We start from the raw sequence: 24,181 nt of genomic DNA, 5'->3' as shown, positions 1-24,181 counted from the left end.
GTCCCTGGCTCTGTAATCCTGTTCCTCTCCTGTGCCTTGAATATTCTTGAAGCCACATTCTGCCGGGGGGGGGAGGTGGGGGGGAGTGAAGAATTGCACTTAGATCAACTTAGGTAGCATTGGTGAATAGATGATCAGTCTTTCTTCTTTATGTTCAAACCTCTCTCTTCATTGTTATTCACACCAGTCATACACCTTATTTTTTATATATTGCTTCTTGTACATAGCTCACCGTAATACCTTTGATGGTGTTGGTTTTTTGGGGAATCTGATATATTTTGCACAAGGGTGGATGATTCCTAGGATACATCTCCCATACTTCTAGATGTTCTTAATTATCTCACTCACTGCTCCCAGGGCAAACACTTAAACTAGCACAGACTTTTGTATTCTCCTGAGTTTGCCCCTTCACATGAAGCCTTTTTTTTCCTACTGTTAATGCAATTCTAGCCCAGTAAAAGATCAGCTCATATTAATGATGACTGTCTAGAGCTGCATGTTCAACTTTCAGCAACCTCATTAAGCAAAAATGATTGGAAAATTTGGTTATGTACTGGAAATCAGAATAAAGTTGTAAGAGGCTGTTACAACCCAGATCGGACAGACCAGAGGGTCGTAGAGGTTCTGGGATCCCCCCGGGCTAAATTAAGGTGAAGCGACACCAAACGATCACTTTGAATGCTTTATTTGAACAATCCAAACTCTGGAAGGCGTAACGGTGGGCAGCGTGGGTTCCAGCAAAACGTTCATGAGAAGAGAGGAAAGAGAGGAAAAAGAGGGGAAAAAGAAAAGAGATAGTCACCACCCTTGGATCCCGCGGCGTTGACGAGTGTGGCAATCCTCCAGTGATGGGCGCGCGCAATCTGGCTCTTTGCAATTGTGCCTTTTATAGTCAAATCTCCGCCCTCAGTCACACCTCTTGAAGACTTATATGGGTTCATTCTAGACAGTGCTCAACATATATGGTAGTGTTCCAGATGGTTCTTTATCTACTGAGCATGTGCGGCTTATTGGGCTGGCGGTCTTAGGGACTTTCCAGGAGATGCGAGCCCCTTCCTCAAATAAACTCTGTGTGACCACTGGCCACGTTGCCGTGCAGGGTCTGCCAGAACACCGGACTGCGCACCCTCCGGCACGCCGCCTGTGCCCATGCCAGCCGACTTCTCCCTGAAGTCCCTGGTTGCTATGCAGACCGTACCTTCATTTGCTACAATGTTTGAGACATTGACAGGCGTTAGCTCTTCCAGTCCCTCACAGAGGCTAAAATAGAATTCTTGATTTTAAATAGCCTTTCCCAGTACAGAAATATTTACGAAATTAATCTGTTATATTAGTTTATAGTTCATATTTTTTAGCAGTTGCCTTCTACCTGCTAAAATGATTAAAGAGGCAAGATTAATTATATTTCTTAAGATATAGAGAAGTATACTAGAGTGTGCAAATACAGCAGGCATTTCATGTACTAAGGTTGACTCAAAGGCTACAATCTAATCCAAAACAGTAGGAAGGGATGAGGAGTCCGTTTATTCCCCCATGGACTATCTGTATCTACATGTGACAACATAACTAGTACAACAACTGCTAACTGAGACTAACCAACAGTTCCAACCTATGCATAGATGGGGGTTAAGAAAAAGCAGAGTTAAATAAAGTGTTATAATCAGTATGGTTGAAAGACAAATTTTTTAATATGTTATTAGCTAAAGCACTGAAAAGTTGAACAGGCTTTCAGGCACACATTCCCCTTCTTCATATTTTAAACAATAGCAACAAACAATAACAATTACAGGTTGGGGAAATGGCTCTGGGTTTAACTAACTGTGTTAATCAGGCAATTTAAAAGAAAAAGGTACCCAACTTCTCCAGAGCAGAAGGTGATATTAAAGAAAGGAGAAGTTACATTCCTGTGGAAGTGAAAGAGATTATTGCCAGTGAAAACCGTGGGCTTAGCAGGATCTGAAGACTGGGAGAAATTTTAATGTGCCAGAAATCAATGTCTTTATTAAGTCTGCTTTCTGGCATTCAGTAAAATCAGGATCTTTTTTCCTTAGACTTTCATTGGTCTCTCTTGAGGATCAAGGCTGATAAATAAAAGATGGAAACAGCAGTCTGTGGAAAAAATCCTCTCCCTTGTAGCTCTGTGTTTCTGCCCTTTTTTGACAGCATTAATTCATTCTCATACATGGTAGTGGCTTAACTTCACCCACATTCAGAGATGCAGTCTGTCTTAACAGAGGTCTGTCCTTGTGGATGAAAGGTTTCCCTACATTGGGGGTGAAATACCAAGAGTCTTCTTTTCAGAGCAAATGTTTTAATATGTGAAGGCCTGGTTTTCTGTGCATTTTGTAGGACTGATGTTTTGGAGGTGCACAAAAAGCGTTGGTATGTGGGTTTTATGTGTTTTGTAGCTTGATACGCATTTTGTTGACTTCAGTGTCCAGAAGCTTAATGTTACATAGGAGTGTTCTTGAAAGTGTTTGAGGAGGGTGGAGCTAATGATTCAAAGGAACCGACTCACAGACAGACTGTAAGCCAAAGCACCTTTATTTTCGCTAGCGGGGAGAGCACATCCTACAAAACTGCGTCTCCATCCAGGTAAAACCCCAGTCAGTTTATATAACAGTCCCGTTAGACATCCCACACATTCCGCGGCCAGTCCCCGACCAGCAAGCGGTCTGGCCACAAAACTCCAATCTACTGTAACCAATCCTATGGTTCCCTAGATAACAAGGCACATGCCAACAGAGCCAGAGCACACAAAATGTAACCAACAAGACACAATTCCCCAGCGACACAATTCCCCAGCAGCACCTGCCAACCCATACCCATGCCCAAAAGCAGCCCAGCCATGTTAAGCAAACCCTCAAGCTACACCAAACTCCATTCCTTAATTCACTGGTTACTCAACTCCTGGAAGTAAACAAGGTTTAATTAAATCAAGGTTAGATGTCACAGATGTCCTCTTTGTAACTTCATAACAGCGTAAGCTTGGTGCTGCAACTACTTTGGATCTCTTCTGACAGTGGTTCATAAAGAAGTTGGTGACCATCTTATGGCATAAGTGGTTCCCCAGCATTAAAGAAAGTGTCTTATATTGAAAACTCAATTATTGTGATTGTGTATGGAACTGGATGAGTCTGGATTAGAAGACTAAATACTAATTCAGTCCTTGCAGAGAGGATGGCTTTCGGCAGGCTGTGATGCCGTTGTCATTTGGGATGTTATGATAAGAAGGTTATCTCAGGCATAGAATTTGTCTTTGCTACTTTTAAAGAATAAAAGGGCAGCAGGCACCAAAATGTATTTTTGACCATCTAAGTAGAGGCAGTACATGGCTGGCTGCGTCTGGGGAGCATTTCCACTTACTATGGAGATACTGCACATTGCCAAAGAAGTTGAAATAATTAAAAAATACGGAACAACTGATTTAGTTAATGTATTATTTCATCAAGTATTAATCTAAATATTTTGAATGCAAATAATTCAGACCTGGAGCTTTTTGAAGCTGAAGCACAGCACACTCAGAACCTGCAAAGAAATTCTGATTCTCTAGTTACGACGTAAAATGTTTTGCATGACTTCAGTGGGAAATAGGTGCTTGGAAGTACTTGAGGATCTAATCCTTGTTCCTGATAAGACTCAGTTTTTGCAGTTAGTAGTGATCCTTAGATAATACAGATGTACTCTAAGTATTAATTTATTAAGGTCCATTTTAAATCTTTGTGTGAAAAGCGTTCTGTAAGCAAAATGTGTGAGAATTTACAAGTATAGTGACTTTTGTTGCTTCTCTAACATGATTTATTTGATTTATTGTTGATGTGGTCTGGTAGCCAGACTCCTTTCCCAATCACTTTTCTGATAAACTTTGTTTTAAGGGGAAATTGTTTGTGAGGTTGAATACCTGAGTGTTTAAGGAATATAATCTAAAATAAAAAAATTAAGAAACATATTTAATGCTGTAAAAAATTAAAGCCCTGGCTTTCAAAGATGTGGCCAAGGGTAGCAGTTCTATGTGCAGATTAAATATTTATATGTGGAAATGAGTACTTATAGCTTATTCTTTCCTAGAATTCTTTCCTTTTCTATATTACCTTTTAACCTACACAATGTAGGAAGAAATATTTTAATGTAAAGTGCTTTGTTGGATTTTTTTTCTTGTAAAGAACAAATCTGTGTATGCAAATTATTCACAGAGACTTTGTAAGCATTCGAGATGAGTGTACATAGTAATTGAGCTGCAATATGTAGTAACCTAATCAAGAGCTGTATGGTATTTTTCTTCCATGTTAAAAATATTTAATGTTTATTTCATTTTTATTAATTATTTATTACTCTCTTGAAAAGTATTTCATTTGCTTTTAAATCAAAGTGCTCTACCAAGAATGAAATAAAATATATTTGGCTAGACTGAAGTTAAGTGCTTACCTGCAGTATTATCAGTGTGTATTTTATATAGGTATAGACAAATATTGTTTGCTACCCATTTCATATTAGGCCTACTCAGTATATACATTTATTGCCAACATTTTACCGTTGTGCTATTTCATTGTTAAAGTTCTTTGTTAAGAGAAAAAACCTATACTACGAGGAGCCTACCTGCTGTGTAGTCATGTTTCAGCTAGGTTGTAAATCATGCTCTTAGCAAGAAAACTTTCATAAAAGAAGGCAAACAAGTACGTCAAGTAGAAGTTTGGCTTTAGAAATACAGTATAGCAAGTGTTGTGCTCACTGTTTTGCTAAGGATTCCTTGAAAAATGAGTATCTCAATTCTCAGTTAAAGAAAAGGTGTGAATTTTTTTCCTGTAAACTGAGGTTGTATGCCAGGGCTTTGTGATAGTGACTTTTACAAAAGCAAACAAATTGCAGAGTTCCAGTCTGAAGTCCCACCTTACACCCATGCACTCCAATTCTCCATGTTTCAGTCTCTTTTCACATCTTGATTTTAATAAAAATGTAGTTATCATCAGAGTTTTCCGACAAAGATATATGTATTGTACAGTAAAAAAAGATATAAACACATGTGTCTCAGTGACTTCAGGCTACTTGTGTAATACATGCAATATATATGCTTCAATTAGTTTAAAAATAGCAGAATCACTTATGCTGCCTTGTATGTCACATTTTAATCACTATCTTAAGTATACTACCTTGGAACTATAGTGAAAGTCCAGTAGTGGGAAGAATTGCTAACCAAATTTCAACAGGTGTCATTTCTAGTTAGTAATTAAGGACAGTGAATTTCATATGAGGTTATTTCATTTTGAAGAAATTAAGAAACTATTTTTTCCAAGCTAAATGCGGTTGGAGATGAGTAAGTTTTAATAGTATCTACAATGTTGTTTCTGAAATGTATCCCCAAATAAAACTTTTCCCTGAAGATACAGTGCTGGTGCTACAAGGCCAACATATCCAATATGCAGGGCAGCAACAGAAATACATCTTCCTTGTTCCAGCGTTTCAGGCATCAGCAAAACAATAACGTGCATATTATAAGCTCACATGCATGTAAGTTATGAAAGGTTTTGGATCTTCTGAATGTATTTGTGACAATTAAAATATTGATTGAAAATCCAGGACTATAAAATAAAGCTAAGATTCTAATCTGGAAGTTATTCTGACAAGTGATGGCTCAGAATTCTTATCAGCCCATCAAGACTGTTGTATTGCCTTGTATGTTTTATCTAGGGAAGAGATTTTTGTTAATGAAGTATGTCATAGCAATAAGACACTCCAGTTTCTATACTGTCATATCAGTTCTTGTTTAGTTTATAGACATAAACATTCCATCAGAATATGCCGAGCATAAATTAATGCAGGTTTGAGGTCTGCCATGTAATATTATTTAGAGGATTCATCATGCAGCTGGTTGAGGAAACACAGGACTGGAAGGTCCTGAAGTCTACCCCAGGTACAATTTTTGGAAAATGATCATGTTGAGCTCTGTTTTAAAATGAATATGAGTTTTTGATTTGGGTAATTTTCTCCTTTTCAAGGCTGCTTACAGAACCACATCTACAATGGTAATATAATTTACATAAATTCCAATTTTACTGATGGACATTCGTCCTAATATTGTCCTTTAGCTGAAATGATTCTTTGATGTGTAAGGTCTTACCTGACTGATGTGTATCTAGAGAACAGTTACTCCTCTTTTGGTTTTCTTTTTGCTAGACTAACCAAGCAAATTTTTTTTAGTCTCCTCACGTGATACGGGGTTCCTATCGCATTGATCAGCTTTGTAGCACTTCTCTTTTCCTCATGCTGTTTGAAGTTATTGAAAATGGGAGAAAAGAACTGGAGAAAAGAATTGTACATAAAATTTCAGAAGAGCATCTTGAATGGGAGGATATTCCCAGGAGGAATGAAGAAGTGTTAAAGCCATCTAATGCGTTCCAGGGTTGGGGGGGGAGGGTCTGAGAGACAGAAAAGCTGAGGCAATCATGAAATTCAAACTAAACTAATCAGCATTCACTGGGGAACCAGAAAGTGATTCAGCACTGAAGGGGAAAATAATTATTTGGAAATACTGAAGGATTGACTATGAGAATGCTTTAAAAAAATAAGTGTACTGCAGTAGAGAAGGATATGCTATGAAATCTTTGATTATGATTGGGAAAATGTGTTGGCAGTGTTTTGTTCAGTTTAAAAACCTGCTGTTGAATCATGCTATTGCTATTTTGTTACATATATTGCAGTGTATTTACGTGACTCACAATAGTTGGGGTGAATATTTGACTGAAAAGCTGGCCTCTAACATGGAAGACTTGTATCAGATTATGAAAGATGGAAGTGTTTTTGTTTTGCAAGCACTTAGGAAATTGTATGGCCTCTGTCAGCTAGCCCTTACGGTGGAGTAGGGGTGACCAGACTTCGTAATGCAACTTATGCAAACTAAGTGCCCTAGTATTCCACAAGGAGAAACTCAGAAGAGAATCAGGTAATGACATTTGAAGATCATCACACTGTCATAAGCAGTAGAGTTACCACAGTTTAACAAGTTCAAGAAGGGTAAAAAGTAAGACCAAGCCAGTCAGCCTCACTTCAATCTCTAGGAAGGTGGTGGAGTAAAACCTGTTGAAAACCATTTCCAAACACATGAAGGACAAGAAAGTGATTGGGGAAAGTCAGCATGGATTTACAAAGGGGAAATCAGGCTTAGCCAACCTGACAGTGTTCTACAATGAGGTGGCTGGCTTGACGGAGGAGGAGAAAGTGGAGGATGTTTTTTATTTTGACTTTATTGAGGCTTTCAACACTGTCTCTCGTAACATCCTCATAGACAAACTAAGGAAGTGTGTAGAGGCCAGATAAGTGGGCAGCGAGGTGGACTGAAAACTAGCTGACCAGCCAGGCTCAAAGCGTTGTGATCAGCAGCATGAAGTCCACCTGGAGGACAGTCACTAGTGGTGTGCCCCGGGGGCTGATACTGGAGCTACTACTGTTTAAATATCTTCATTTATCACCTGGATGATGGGGCAAAGTGCATCCTCAGCAAGTTGACCGAAGATACAAAACTCGGAGGAGGCTGGATACAGCAGATGGTTGTGCTGCTACTCAGAGGGACTCCAACAAGCTGGCTAAGTGGGCTGACAGGAACCCCCTGAAAAGGGTTCAGCAAAGGGAAGTGCCGAGTCCTGCACCTGGAGCGGAATGACAGCATGCACGCACCAGTACAGGCTGGAGGCTGACTGGCTGGAAAGCAGCTTCAGAGAAAAGGACCTGGGTGTCCTGGTGGACAACCACCTGAACATACCGAAGGAAGTGCATCGCCAGAAGACCGCGGGCGTTGGTCCTTCCCCTCTGCTCAGCATTGGTGAGGTCACACCTGGAGCGTTCAGTCCAGTTTGGGGTTTTCCAGTACAAGAAAGACACAGACTTACTGTCCAGCACAGGGCCACAAAGAGAGTTCCGGGACTGGAGCATCTTTTACATGAGGAGAGGCTGAGAGAGCTGGGACTATCCAGCCTGGAGCAGAGTAGGCTCAGCGGGAATCGTGGGTGGTCAAACACTGGAGGAGGTTGCCCAGAGAGGTTGTGGAGTCTCCATCCTTGGTGATATCCAACAGCCAACTGGACACAGTCCTGGGCAACCTGCTCTACCTGACCCTGCTTTGAGCAAGGCGGTTGGACTAGACGATCTCCAGAGGTGCCTTCCAACCTCAACGATTCTATGTAAATAAGGATTTTAGTCAAGTTGACATCTCTAATCAAAAGAAATTTTTAGAACTGAGCTTTCTGGCTCACAACAACAATCAATAACAACTTCATTATAGATAAAAACATTTGTGCAATGGGCACACGTTAAAACCCAAGAAATTCCATCTGAACACAAGAAGAACACACACCCTATATAATCTTTGTGATCACTCAGAAACTTGTGGATAATACCCTTTTTAACATCTGCCAGTATAAATGGAAAACATGAGTAACTTGTGCTTTTTGATTAAGCAGGTGGTATATGCAGAAATATATTAAGAGTGATAAATCAAGTTAGTATTATGTCTGTTATCGTCCAAGAACTCTCAGGCAGTTCAAAATTACTAATGGACTAATAATTCTAGCAGTAATAAAGCCTCATAAAAGTAATTTGCTTACTATATCTTAAGGAGAGAGAGAGCTGAAATTTTACTTGCAAGGAGATGGAAAATTTTGTGTATTTATTAAAAAAAGACATTTAGGATTCAGTTTTATTTGCAAGCATATCTTAAAGGCACTTTTACGTAAGTTTATATGGACATATTTTTCATTTTATTAATGTAGCTGTAAATGAAAAGCCCTTTCCTCTTTTTTCCTTTTTCTGTTATCTTCTAAGAAGTCAGTTTCATTTTGGAATTTAACACTTTTGTTATTACTTTGCCACTATTAATGCATGAAATAATAGTTCCAAGGCAAAATGCAAGAAAACCAAGCAGCGACATAGAAGGGGAATACCAAGAGAGATGTAGTCAACAGTTAAATGCTGTGCTGCATTCATACTCTAAAATTAAGTTGTCCATATATTGTGTAGCAAATACTCCATTCAGCAGATGAAAAAACTGAGACTAAGAGGTAAAATAATCATTTCAATGTATCAGGCAAACTAGTAATAGAAACAGAAATAAAATTCAAATCTACTTGTCCCTGGTTGTATGTTTAGACTTAGAGTAGGATAGCTTTAGTTTAGCATGATAACGAGGAGTTGCCCTATCCAGTCCATAAGAGATGTTGAGGATAGGGGGGTGATTAGTGCTGTTTAAGCAGGAGGCACTTGTTTGCTGAGGGTTTACATGTGTGTGCCCTGGTAGGATGATCTGACTTTGTTTCATTTTCTGAAAAAGGGCACTGAGATTTTGCTGCTAACTGCCAGGAGTATTTAGTTGGAGTGGAATGGCTTTGGGAGAACAGAAATGTAACGTAGCATGAGTGTAAAGAAGGAAGAGAGTCACCACAGAAGGTATCACAGTCAGTGAATCAGAAAAGAGCTCTTGTGGCTAGCAGAATATGTGGTCACCACTGTCTCCACGTTTGAGATATTAGTGACTTTGTATACATAAGAATAATCTGAAATCTACAAAGCACCAATTTCACATTGATTATGCAGGCCCTCACCATTATTCTTAATCTCTCTCTGAGCGGCTTTAGTTCAAGGTTATTATCGATCACTAGTGCCCGTGGATTTGAAGAGCAATATTTATAAAGATGGAAATGAGGTACAGAACCCCAAAAAATTAGCAATATAGTCTCAGAGTTCATAGTACAGATCAGAAAATCTGTATTTTCATGGTGGCTCTAGAAATGGAATGTTGTAAATATGGATTTGTGCATAATCTTTCCATGATCATATTGGGAGTTTATTTTTTTGGATGATGTGAAGAGGAAATGGATACTTGGAAACGGTGATGCATGAATGAACTTTAATTTCTCACCTGGTTAGAAATCTGTTTTGGGGAAATAGAATATGTGGTTTACTTGAAGCTGTACTCTAGAGGCAGAGTCAGAGCTGTGGAGAAGTGTTTGAAACAAAAATGATATAGTAGTTTAATTCAGGGAAAATATTTGCCATTTATTTTCCTTGTAGTAAAATGTAAAATAGTAAGAAAAGCTAAAAAGAACAATGTTGTCTTTCAAATGAATTTATGAATAATTTTTAAAATGTGTATGTATGTATATATATGGAGGTAAAGTAAGGGAATGTACAATGAAAACATGCAGTCATATCTTTCTTGTAATGAGACATGAGTGTGAGGTAGAGAGATTACGAAGAATAGATACTATAATGTCCTTAAAAGTCAGTCTACTCTAGAATTGACAGCCAACTCAAGTTTGTATGCTTATTCCAACATAGTTAAAATTATAGTTTGTACTTAAGCTATAACTTGTTTTATGTTCATAGGTGTAAGTCACAACCACTTGCCAACTTTTGCCCTCAAAATACCCTTTATGTTATTATTGATGGAGAACCTGAGAGCACAATTTAATGTATGATTTCCATAGGAGAGTTGATGTAATCCATGTTGGGTTGATGTGTGTACTCGTGGAAGGACATTTTATTTCCCCTGTATGAAGGACTGTTTCAAATTTATTTTTATATGACTTGTAACAGCAGCATGGAAAGCAAATTATTTTTCTTATATCTGTACAGTGCACTGGGTTAAAACTAAAGGTCTGGTCACTCTACTCAAAGTTTAGATCAAGCTAATCTGAATTTTGCCAAAAATTTTTGGTTTGGAGTTTGTCAGATACAGGTTTTGTGGACACAGTAGTTTACATGGGTGTGGTAAAATGTCCTTCGCGGTTCACTTGGCACTCCACAGTTACTCCTTTTCTCCTCAGGGGTAAGCTGAGAAGGTTATTTTTTGGGCTGGCCCCAGTATATAAGCTGTTAGCTGGACAACTGTGATGTAAATTTAGTGCATAAAAGAGCAAGGCACAAAATAAATTTGTTGGGATAGAGCATTTCATGAAATTACTGTTTCCATTCTGTAGCAACTCACAAAAAGGTTTTTACATATGGTACAACAAATTCAGTTGTGCTTAAGGAATATTTTTTGTATAGTAAATGTTTGCTTGGCTCCATCTTTGTATGGCAGTGACCCAACAGGTACTTCAGTGTGGATTTTGGCTTAGAGAGATTTGTGTACATTGGCATGTTCTATAACGTTGCACATTACTAGATCAGATACATTTGTGCTTAAAGAATAAAATTTCTGAAGCTTTTTCACTGTCCTTTTGCCTTATTATTTTCAAATCACTATCTCTGTGATCACAAAAATGCATTAAAATAGATACTATATTCCTCCCTCTTTTATTCTCCACAGCAATGGAGTTTCATGAAAACCTGCACAATATAGGAGCAAGAGAAGGCTTAAAAGAAAGAAAACTGCAAAAATCAGTAGAAAGTTTTACATGGAACATTACAATTTTAAAGGTAATGTGTCTTCCTTTGGTTAGTTACTGTATTTTTCCATTCACAACTGACATTCTAATATTGTTACTGGTCATTATTCTGTGTCACAGTTCAACTGGATTTATTCACTTCTATAACCATATTCGGTTTAGTTTATATAACTTGAAAACACAGCAGACTCTCAAGGTGAATTTTTCTTCTTTGTTGTTGTTGTGGGGGGTTGTTTCATTTAGTTTGTCTGATGTTTTCTTCTTACAACCTTTTAACGTTAACAGGATCCACGGTAATCTTGAATACATGGGTGAAACAATGAGTATTGATTTCTGTGAAGTGACTCGAGCTGGGAGGAAGCTATGCCACTGTTTAAACCCTGCTTTGTGATTTGAAAGGGAGTAAGAGTGTTAAGGTTAATGCAGTTATTGAAAAACAAAAGGGAAGCTGTTGCTACTGCAGTCAGTGATGAATGGTGATTAATGATACATACAAATTATATTAGTAATCCAGACTGAAGTGAGTTGAGTGTATATGAGCTGGAGATTCTCTTTGCATTTTGTCAAGTGCATTTGCTTACGTTTTGACACAACAGTAAGTGATGAAGTATAAAAAAGCTTTCAGCGAGAGACCCTAGAACATGGAACAGTTCACATTTCTTATCGCTGGTCTTTCATCTCAGCAGAGTATATAAAAATTTATAGAGATAGCAAAACTGCCTCCCTTAATTTATTCCCTTGACACTATCCTTCTAGCCCAAATTATTCAAGTTTTGTGTTTACATCCACTAATGAGTTCTTCTCTCCCACTCAATCAAATATTTCATCACTACATTAAACTATAAAGTCTGTTTTAATTAAAAAGAAAGTTATTTTCTCCCACATATTTTTTTATTTTTAGTTCTTATTGAAAATAGAATTCCCTATCGCCTCTTCTTACAGTGAACTACTACAGAAAAGCAGTAATACGCTTGTATTTCTCCAGCTTTCCATGTTGGTTTCAACTGTTAAGCTTTTCACGGTGTTGCTTGGTGCTCTGGTCTCCGTTGTGTTGTACTGCACAAATCCAATGTAGAGGAGAATTAAAAAGAGGTGAAATTTGCCACAGTGTGTACAGTTAATACATTCTAAAAATATGCATGCAGGTTCTGCTTATAGGTAAAAGGACCAGACTATCCGTTTTCCTTTATTAGAGCAGCATTTCCTGAAGACAGTGTACGGGATGTGTCAAGTACCATTCCCGTGCTACCTGGGGGATAGGGAGGAGGGGAGTCAGTTCAGTGGGTTTGGGCAAACGTCAAAGAAATAAATTCTTATCCCTTCTTTACTTTTCTGTCAAAGGGATCAGATAGCAGCTTGGCTAGGCAAATCTGTTTTAATGCTGCCTGAAACAGCAGTATCTTTGCTTCATCTCTGCTTTCCATTCAGAACATAAGGGGGGGGAGGTTTGCAGTTGATGAGCAACTGAAATGTGAGTCGTGATTTCTGCATAAGCCAGGAATCGGAGAACCCACATGGGAGATCTGGCTCTTCAGAGCACTGAAGGGCTTTTGTGCATATCCTTAGGATTAACGTAATTATGAAGTTAGAAGGCCTTCCTTTTGAAGAGATTATTGAGAAAATCTCTTCAACATTGACTTGTTTTTTTCTACTAGCAAATTAAGGTCCTTTCTATACGAAGGTACAATTTGTCCCATAATTAATACTTTATCAAAAAAATTGGTAAGGTGTTTAATCAGCCTGTTGTTGAAACTTTAACAGGAGGTGTTACAGAAAGTTCTGGTATGTTGTTACATCTTAAAAGTTACTTACAAGTATTACAGTTCACATAGGCATCTATTAAGTGCTGTTATTCACATTTAGATGTACAGAAAGTTACAGGCTGTGATTTGTTTGAAGTGACACATTGAGGTTTTTCACTCCAAACTCTTAACTATAGGCTGTAACCATAACTTTTCTTGCGTTACATAATTAAATAGAAAAAGTTTATCATTTTCTAAGACACTACTCTTCCTGTGTGGAGAAAAAGACCTGCAGTCATAATTTTGATCTAATACTATGGTTTTCCATTTCCATTTTTCCAGTTCTCTAAATAATGTGTGAGGGCAGGGATGGAAAGTGAGTGCCCACATTTTTTAGAGTAAAAATTGATCAGGAGAGTGACAATCTGAGCCACTTAAAGAAGAATTTCTTTTTTCTGTTGAATTCCCTGCCTACGTCAAATTAACTTCCCTCTTGAACAGCACAAAAATAAAACCCTGTCTGTTCAGTGGCCCCAAATTTTGCTGTTAAACAAGCAAGGCAGTTGAGCAACAAACACACCAAAGGCAGTGCATGCTTAGATGGATTTAACTTTTTATTCTTCTTGTAATTAGGAACAGTATTTTACATGGTCTCTTGGCTATGATTTAGGAATTGCTGTGTGGCTCTGAACAGCATTACTAAATAATTCTGCATGAGCGCCATCCTCAGCTCCCTCACAGCGAATCACAGAATGCTCTCATGGTGTGGCTGATGTATTTTCCAAACCAATTAAGCTGCGTTTTACCCTCAAGGTACATATTGATCTTTTTTTTCAATTGGGACATTTTGACTACAGTTGATGCAATGGAAAGTTTGATAAAATAACAAAATTGACAGCTTAATTCTAGGGGAACTCTTTGTTTAGAACATCTGATGTAGCTATTAAACATCTATATGTATGTGTGTGTGCGCACACGCGTTGCAATTACTATTTTGAATGATTTTATTTTTCGTAATTTGAAGCCATGTGGCCAAATTTATTATTGGTATAGTACGTTTGAATTCAGATGAAGCATCTCTATCCAATTTGTGTATGTGTATATGCACGCGTTCCCATTCTTATGCACCCCATATATGCACGTAGACCTACTTGTTTAACTTCAGAACATCACTTAGAGTAAACTTAGTCTTCTTTAGTGAACTTTGTTGCCTATCTGAGAGATGTAGGAATATTGTAACACTGTACAATCTCTCTCTCTTTCAAATAGGCAGTTTGCAAGATCATTTGCTAGTAATTTATTTATTGTTATTACTCAGACGGATAGCACTCATATTTTCTAAACATAGATAATCACATTTCCTGCCAGAAAGAGTACACAGTTGAAGAAAGAAAATCACTCTAAGTACTGTTGCAGCAGACTCCTACAAACAACCTATTGTAACAATTTATGGACTTTTTTGGCATAGCAAAACTTTGGAAAAAATCTCTGTAGGCTCAGAATTTGAGATGCCCATAGGAAGAGCATAACAGCATCTTTAAATTAGTCTTCGCAACAAAGAGCTGTTCTAAACACGTAGGGAGAGTTCAGTGGAAGTACTCGGAATGAAGGTGGGACCCCTAACTCTAGCATTTGTTAGGTGCTTATTGTTGGCTATGAGTTTTTAGACATGTCACATTAGACAACATGAAATACTTTCTCTCGAAAGAAATCCCAAGGCATGCGGTTCATGGCATCTGTTATCTCTGTAATGACATTGGTTCTGCAACTACATTATTTTTATAAATGTATTTATAAATGGAACATTCAAGGCACTTATAGGGGTGCAACTTCTTACTTTTTTCTTTTTTTTTAACATCATCTGAATTTTACGGACCAAATCTACAAGTGGATTCAGGCAGCACTGTTGTCACCACAGGGCATTCGTAAAGCCTCTGATAGCTGCTGCCTAGTCCTGTAGGTACTCAGAAAACCTCCCACATCCCAGTTCAATTTAGATACCTAAAACTGCTGGTGTCTTGATGTTGCTGGACTGATGGGATTTTGGCTCCTAATTACACCCATATTTAGAAGTTAGGAAGTTAAGTCCTTTATGTCCTGATCATGTAAATGCACTCAGAGCCCGTCAGCTGGGCATGGAGCACTGCAGTATGTCTCATTGTACCTAGCAGCCACTGCTCAAAGGAGCACTTTGAGAAAGGAATACTGGCTTCTTACTTTTCCTGATACGAGCTTTGGGTCCCAGAACCTGAGCTAAAGCTCAGTCATTACTGATACAGTTTCTTGGGATTTTGGGTGAAAAGGGTGCTCATGCGGTGTCCTGGTTTCAGCTGGGATAGAGTTAATCTTCTTAGCAGCTGGTACAGTGCTGTGTTTTGGATTTAGTGTGAGAATGATGTTGATAGCACTCTGATGTTTTAGTTGTTGCTAAGTAGCGCTTATCTTAAGTTAAGGATTTTTCAGTTTCCCATGCTCTGCCAGCAAGCAGGTGTGCAAGAAGCTGGGAGGGAGCAGAGCCAGGGCAGCTGACCTGAACTTGCCAAAGGGACATTCCATACCATAGAACGTCATGCCCAGTATATAAACCGGGGGGAGTTGACTGGGAGGGGCGGATCGCTGCTCGGGCATCAGTCAGCGGGTGGTGAGCATTGTGCATGACTTGTCTTTTCTTGGGATTTATTTCTCTCTTTTTTTTGTTATATTCCTTTTCATTACAATTATTATTATTATATTTTTATCATTATTAGTTAGTATTATATTTTATTTTACTTTAGTTATTACACTGCTCTTATCTCAACCCACGAGTTTTACTTTTTTTTTCCCGATCCTCCTCCCCATCCCACTGGGAGTGGGGAGAGGGAAGCAGCTGCGTGATACTCGGTTGCTGGCTGGGGTTAAACCACGACATGCAGTTATTTCAAATGTCATCTCTACAGTTTTACTTTCACGTTCGCACACTCACTGAAGAACTTGTTCACCAAAAATCATGAGTGAATACATACCAGATTATAAAGGTAGCTGTGCTGAGACATTCTAGTTGATGCTATATCTGATTGACTCTGAAATGATATCTCACTTCATAGGTATGAGAACTGATAGGAACCATTTTGGTTTTGTTTTTAATTACCTTTCAGGAGCTATGATATAAAAACACTGCCTCTTAGCAGAAAGCTTCAAAACAAACAGAAGATTTTTAATGTTGATTTAAAAAAACCCAAAACAGAGTAGTTGACGCAGGCATGTTGGGACAGAGAGGTATGAAGGATATTGAATTGGGCTTCCACATTAATTCACATCTTTTATCGTTGTTGTTTATTAAAAGCTTATGAATGACTATCAGTTTGTTCTTTGATGTTCTTTAAGGTCTTTTTCATGTCTGCCTACAAAACAGATTGGTGCTTGATTCTTTTTCTGAAGCTTGTAAACATCACTGTGTGAAATAGGTATTAAAGTTACATAGTACTCAGTTCTGTTAGTGAATTTTAACCACAGTGAAGGAAAGGGAGCAGCGATTGCCGTCTGCTGCGGTGAGGACAGCGCTCTCGCAGTGCTCTGCACTCGCAATGTGCAAGGCCTGTATTGGTCCTGTTCCCAATTGGGAATCATCACAACTTGCCTGTTAACCACAGTGCTAGGAGTAAATTTGAGTTTTGTGGTGTGTTTGCCAGACAACACTAAGGACTAAATTCATTTACATTTTGACTTCTCTGAGGTGAAAGCCTGACAAAGGCAGCCCTACCATAAAGCGAGAAACACATGAGTTTGGTTCTGCAACTGCTCTAGATTCCAGCATTGAGTTGTCTCCATGGACCAGCTTTGTTTCTTTGAATGTAGGTTTTTTTGTACTTCCTTATGATAAATCTGCTTGACTAAGGTTTGAGCCGTTGATTGGTTTCTTGTATTGGCTTTACAATACGTATTTCATCAGAGCAAGTAGTCTACTGCCATTTGGGGCTGGTAAGAAGGTGAAAGACCTCTGACTAGTCCATAGTCTGAGAGATTCCAGTGTCCAGCTTGTAGTCAACTGACTGTGCTATTAACTTACTTTTTAAATCAACGGCACCTACTGCGAAAATCAGGATCTTATGCGGCTACAGAATGCATAGAATATAAAGAATTGAAACTGAATCTTGACAGCTCTTGGACAGGAGACATTTGATATATAACTAGAAGCAAGGTCTTTGAGTTCTTTTAATTGAGTGTGTGGGGGGCAATTTTTCCAGATCTGGATGACTTTTTTACTTTTCCTGCCTTTCAGATGCGTTGTATTACTGTTCAACAGTGTTCACTGTGACTACAACTTGAATTTTTAAAATGCATACTGCTTTTTTTCCCCAACATATGGCTTCATGATGGTACATCAACAGAGCTAGGCACTTTACATAAGTTGCGCAGACCTCTCTCACTTGAGCTTGTGCCATATTTGGTAGCAGTGGTTGGCTCTTGTTTTATCTTTGGATCAAGACATGCCAGCAGATAATGACAACGCAGTTGGTTTCACAAACATTTTTCTGAGTTCGGTGGCATTCAGAAATCAATTGCTTCATTCTAAGCGTTGGAGAAGAGAGTAATGTACACAGATTCATTTTTCTATTTCACCCTGGTCTAAACTTGCTCCCACTTCGCTGAATGTGTTTAGTCTGAACCCCTCTTGCCTGCAATAATCCAGCCCCTTATCTCAGATCCTCTCTTGTCTACAAAGTTCATCTTCCCTGATCAGTCTTGTGCAGACACTCCAAGTTCCCTGCTGAAAATCCATCCATTCCCGCTAACCCCTGGCTTCCTCCTTCCCCTCTCTCCTCCATCCAGTATTCTGTTCCCACTTGGTGCCTAATTTTCTCTTCTGGCAGTTTTCTTCCCATTGCTTTCCAGTTCATATTGCCCCTTCTTTGCCTCCTCTAGAGATCCTTCCCAATGAGTCTTAATTTTAGTTTTCTCATCACCTTACCTGATTTCACTGTATTCTGCAGTCTTCTCCCCGCTCTGCATTTTTGTTCGTTTTTTCTCTCTCACCAGCTTTTAGTCTCATTACCAAGCTCTCTCCCTCTTTTTGAGTTGTTAGTCCTTCTACTTGTCTATCATTTTCAGGCTTCTTTCAACATGGTGGATTTTGTCAATCCGTTTTCTTTCTGTATTCCAATCCCAAATGTTGCCTCAGTCTTTCCCTTTCTATGCTCACCTGTCTGATCCAAATTCAGTGGTGTCGCACTGTGTTCATTTTTCATTATTTCACAATCTCCTCTTTCAGTAAGATCTAGTCTCTACTTTGTATGGTACGGTCCAACTTCCCTTTCTGTAGTCCTGGACTTCTTGCCAGGTCAGTCCCAGAGATCGCTCTTGCCTCCCCCTTTTCTCCATCTGCCTCCTCGCCAGAGTCCCAGTCCCAGGCTCTTCCTTCCTCTCCTCCAGTCTGGCTTTTGGACTGCCTGCATTGGCAACCAAATGTTAGTAAGACAACTTGGAGAAGCCATACGGGAAAAACCCAACTTTTTCTTCTAACGCATATTCATTATTGTGTGGGAATGGAATATGCATTGTCTTGCCACATTGCTGGAGCTGTCAAGAGATGAAGAATGATTGAGAATGAAATCCTGAGTGATTGTACTAACCATGTTCATAATCTGATTTTTGTTTATTAAAAACTCATAACTTGGATCCACTATTCTGGGTCCCTGAAGTCATTTGAATTACAAGTCCCTACCCCAAGTGGGAGTGGGGAGGGAAGGATGGAAGATTGTTAAAAAAAATCTGACAGCATTTTCCTGTCTTTATTCTCAGAACTGAATGAACCATATGGATGAGGTTAAAGAATAATATTAAACAGGAATAATAATAAAATCTGCCAATGGCAAAAATCCTGCATAAAAAGTATCAGCTTAGGTAGTTAAAGTATGGCAAGTATATAAGCAACTGAAAGCAGGTTTTTTTAAATGAGAAGTTTTGGACAACCTTATTAATAGATTGTTGCTAGCAGCTCTGCCTATAATAAACAACTTGATTAAAGTTCCAGAACTATATTCTATTAATCCATGTAAAATGGAACTTGGGCTAGAAACAGATGCACTCCAGATATGACTCATTTAGTCTGCTGGAGTGTTTTAAATTAGCTTTTAGTTGTTTGTCAGTTTGGAAAAAAGTATGTGATTTAAAAAAAAAAGTAGCCCTGGTTTTCTTTAGAAGAAAATATTACTGAAGCTTGTGCTGTGATTGGTGAACTTCTAGATTTTTTTCCTGTCTGGTAATCAGAAAAAAACACTTTGGCTATTATAGTCTTGGATAAGGGGAGGGGGGGGCATTATTTCTTTGAAGAAAGCAATATTTGTTTTCAATTTGTGTGCTTCAAATGCGTAATTCTGCTTACTTCATAGGATAGTATTTATGTTCGGAGTTGCTAAAGAAGTAAGGCTGAAGTATCACTCCATGAGTGCACACATGTTTTTGTCTGACTGCTGTTCTACTGCTCCTCTATTTTTTAAATCAAAAAGTAAAGTTGGATTTCAACCTTATTTGGCAGAGGAGGAGAGGCAACATATCTGTTACGTCTCTAGAAGAGACGTTAGCATCTCTTCAAAAGAAGTGTCTGTCAGGAGCCAGAATTTACACAGGACAGACACGAATACCCCAATTACAGGAAAAGGTGCAGTCAGTGTTCATACCTCATTAGACATTATAGGAACTGACAGTTTCAAGGAGCTATAGTACCTGGGTTTTTTTGTTTGTTTGTGTGTTTTTCTCCCCTTCAGTTGGAAATGACACTGTTTAAGATCTGGTATTTTGGAGGCATCATTTGCTTTTCTGTAAGCTGTGGGGCAGTTCTCCTTTGGAGTGCAGACACAGGGCAAACACTTTCGCCCTTGCAGACTTTCTGCACGTGTTTGTGAACTTTTCTGTGTCCACCAGTAAGACAGGCGTGCTCACCATGCGCTACAGCCTTGCTCTTTCCCTGCATATGGGCAGGGTAGGCAGATAACGGCTCTGGGAAAGGCAGTCCACAGTGTGCTAATGAGAGCTGTTGCTGTTAGAGGGCTTTAATCAATACAAAGGGATGGAGTACTTAATACTGCAGGACAGAGCCAAATCACCTAAGTCTGGGACAGTTTCTCTTATAGCTTTACGTAAAACTTAATTACTATGAAGAGTAAGAGTGCAAGTAAAGAGGGATAGCGATAGCAGTGAACTGCAAACAACCCTGTGAAGTCTTTGTCATCACTGTTCTTTTTATATGTTGCTTGCCAACCTGTATTTTCATATTTCGTGCTTTGACAAACATTGATCCTTTACCGTGCTACTATTGAATGAATCACATTGGAAAAAAAAATCTGTAAGAACCAAAAAACCAAAACAGTTTAATGGCTCTCTGAAGTATTAAAATCAGCCTTCACAATTTTCTCTGTGCAGAAACATTTATAGTCCCCATGGATTAAAAATACAGCACAGATTACTTTCCTGAAAACTGTTAGGTAGAAATGATTCTTATCCCTTTGTTTATGCAACTGGTTGGTTGCAGAGAAAGCAAAGAGCTTTGTTCTTACTAACGTCAAATAATCCAATTTTGAGTTTTGCTTTGGGTTTTTTGTTTTTTTGGGGGGTGGGGGGGTTGGTTTTTTTGAGCAGGGCAACTGTACCATTAATATGAAACAAACAGAAGGGGGAAAAAAGAGAATCCTATTATTGTGTATTCTAACGGCGTTTTTTTTCTTACAGGGACAAGCTGATCTTCTCAAATATGCTAAAAATGAAGCACAGGAGAATCTGAAACAAATCCATTATGCCACTCTTTCATGTGGACTCAATAAACCAGGCACTGAAAATGCAGAAATTTCAAAGCCCCGTCGAAGTCTGGAGGTCATACCTGAAAAAGCAGGTGATGAAAATGGAGAATGAGAGAATGCTCTTCTCGTAATTATGGAGTTTATAACTCTGTGACCAATTGTAGCTGCATAGGACATTTGCTTTGCACTTACTGTTGGAAAATATTGGGAATTTTTAAAGCACAACTGGAGAAGCTAATTACAATCTATTGAAACTGTGAATGTATGTAGCAACTCTGCTTGTGAAGGCAATGATATTGTGTAACATGGAAATTGCATTATTGGCCAAAATATAGTATATATGTAAAAGATACTGTAATTCAGTAATAGCGTGCTGAAAAGTTCATTATAGTGCCATAGGGAAATGAACGTTTTTTAAAATGAGCTGTAACTAGAGGGAAATCAGTTGACAGAATTTGACAAGATGCCTTGATTTTCAAACAAACTGGATGCACAGATCCTTTATTTCTTTGCACAATTTGTTAATTGTGCTAGTGAGGTGAATTATTCTTTTGAAAATCAGGTCCAAAAAAGTAGAATCCACATGTTTCACACTATATGTAATTCAGCCGCTCAAATATTTGGGTTTGAAGTGGTATTGATTTTATTGTTGAGCCATAAATTGAAATGAGAATGTAATTAGGCACTGATTACTGACTTCAGTGCACTGTAGGAGAGCCATTATGTAGAAGGAAAATGTGCAATCAGTCTGATAGCCTATGTCAGAAGAAGATACATACCTATTTTGCCTAAGATCTTCTGCAAATGTGTGTAGATAATGTGACCAAACTGCAAGCAAAATGTTGTAAATATTTTTTCATTTTGTGAAGTGAAGTGCTCATATTAAAAAGAGTTTTATGAGATTGCTCCCAGACAAGTAAAGCTTTTAACTAAATTTTAACTTTTTTATTTTTCAAGTATTTTCTTCCTTACAGAATAGGTGATATCTCAATAAGCAGATTTGTCAAAAAAAAAAAAAAATTGCTGTTCTGGTTCTGTTTTGGTTTTCTGACAACATTAGGTAAAGGTATTGTAGCTGATATGCTCATTGTAAAATGACTATACCAACCTAGAGTGTTCTCTTACTGTTTCTGATTTAACAATAAAATGGACTATATAATTACAGAAGCTAATAAATTTGAAGAAAAACAAGCAAAATCCTACAGAGATCAAAATGCAGTTTTTGTTCAGTTGTGGGGAAAAAGGGGAAGATGGTGATGTCTGTTGAAAAGGATTGTTTTAATTAGAGGTCTTCAAGACATGCATTCTACACTGATTTTTATTTTTTTAACCAATTCAAGATGCTGTTTCTGCATTCAGATTGTAATGAACATCTACATATATGTAACATCCTGTAAAAGTCAATGGAGCTCTGACCAAGAACATCGGTACGCTTGCACTTAATCTGAATTATTAGGGACTTAAATTTATTTTCTAGTCATTTTAAAATTAAAGGGGGGGAAAGATGAAAACAATTTGCATAGTGAATGTCACATCTTGAGCCTGCACTTCTAAATGTCAAACTGCATGGGTTAGGAGTGGTTTTAGGTGGTGCTAAGCTCTTCATTGTTTAGTGACAGATTGTATGCCTCAATATTACGATCTTGCCAGGAGCGAGTTCTATTCTGTGTTGTACAAAATGAAACATTTAACCTGTGGTAAACACCTGCAAGCGTTGCTTTTTAGGCAGTCCTTCTCTATGTTGTCAGCTGGAAGTCTTCAGGTTGCACCTGAAGTTGATGGGAAGCAACATGAAATTCACTTTTGCTAATTATATTCCAAGCCAGTATGAAATTAGTCTTCCAGGGCCAAACCTATCAGATCTAAATCTGATTCATCTACAGCAAAATAACTGTGTTACATCAAGATTCAGCTGGGCCATAAATACACAAGGTCAGTTTCACTTTATCAGAAAACCCAAAACCTAGGCTGTTGGAATTTTAGTTCCGACTTTTAGTCCTAATTGAAAGATGTAGACTGTGGAGAAACGTCAGTACAGTTAGCATTATACTTCAAAGACGCCCAAAAGCCAGTAAAGCTCCATTTGCAGTCCTGGCCCACCACTGTTTGCATGGCATTTACAGAATGACATAATTTATATCACAAATGAAGCATTTCTGTAGAGTCTCTTTCTCCAACCAGGTTATCAGAATTGATCGCTTGGGTATTCTTAGCATTTATGTATTTCTGTTTAGCACATTACAACCTGGAAAGAGGTGAGGGAACAGTGAAAGGATTAAACACAGTTTGGTGGTTTTTTCTTCGTTTTAAGGCAAAAAAAAGTAAGTGAAAGATGAGTATCACGTAAGCGAGGGCTGACAGATTTTGTATGTTCAACTCTATATAACTCTGCTTACTCCGATCTGTTCTGTCCCTCGTCATCGGTTGTGCTTGGTGTGGTACATAGCAGCCATTGGATATTTAATTACAGACCCCAGGACCATGCCCTCCATCCTCTGAACACACCGGCCAACTACAGAAGACAACTCTGTTCTCCAGGAATTCCCCCAGCAGCACTTACTGAGGGGCACTGCTGAGCCGTTGATGCCACCAAAACAGCAAAAGCCTTCAAAACAGAGCTGGGGGCCAAGCTCTACTGGTGAAGTTGTGGCCCTTCCGCTGTCGGTAGTAGTCTTCTACTCAAGTCAGTAGGATCAGGATTTAAGTGCAGTGTTGCAAAATTTCCCCTTTGTCTCAGGTCTTTTGTTTCTTATACCTTCTCTTCACGTTCTTACGTTGCTGCAGCAAGGAGTACTAGATTGGTGCCCTGCACAACTTCACAAGCTTGCCCATGCAGGCATGGTGAAAGATGCTGTATGAGTCAAGCCTTTTTTCAGCTACTTTGTACAGCCCAGGAATATTTTTATAAGACTCCATGGCTGGTTACTGTATTCACTTTTTCCTGTTTTGAAGCAGCCGAGAGAGAGAGATGATTCAGAGTTGCCAGCATGAAAAATGGAAGTGAGTTCCAAGATGACTAAAAATTTTAACTCTGGTCTACTAATCAGATGAACTAATCTGAAAGGACCCAATCCTCCACTCTTGCAGTGCTTGAGTTTCCCTTCCGTTTGTATGATTTCCTAGTTTTCTACTGCATGAATGTTATTTTATTAGTAACACTGATTTCTTCTTGCTATATGCATTGTTTGTTGCACAGATCAAGGAAACTCCTGAATGTCCTGTGCGCAGTATAATAACCTTTCATTAAGCCTTAGCCTACCTAGGTTTACAGTTGCGTTAATTGAAGGTTCAA

The 24,181-nt window shown here is 38.5% G+C and overlaps 1 protein-coding gene across 1 annotated transcript in view; it reads left to right on the top strand.

The window, feature by feature from the left end:
* Window positions 1-22,075, top strand: part of PLCL2 (phospholipase C like 2) — a 111,933-nt gene extending 89,858 nt beyond the window's left edge. Inside the window, exons 5-6 of the mRNA XM_050891155.1 lie at window positions 11,297-11,406; window positions 20,822-22,075. Of these exons, the coding sequence (XP_050747112.1) occupies window positions 11,297-11,406; window positions 20,822-21,001 (290 nt within the window). The 3' untranslated portion in view covers window positions 21,002-22,075. The remainder of the gene's footprint in view (window positions 1-11,296; window positions 11,407-20,821) is intronic.
* Window positions 22,076-24,181: the final 2,106 nt, after the last annotated feature.

The sequence above is a fragment of the Gymnogyps californianus genome, chromosome 2, assembly GCF_018139145.2.
Source record: "Gymnogyps californianus isolate 813 chromosome 2, ASM1813914v2, whole genome shotgun sequence".
NCBI lineage: Eukaryota > Metazoa > Chordata > Aves > Accipitriformes > Cathartidae > Gymnogyps > Gymnogyps californianus.
The sequence above is the reverse complement of the archived record's forward strand: the minus strand, read 5'-3'. Positions and strand labels throughout refer to the sequence as shown.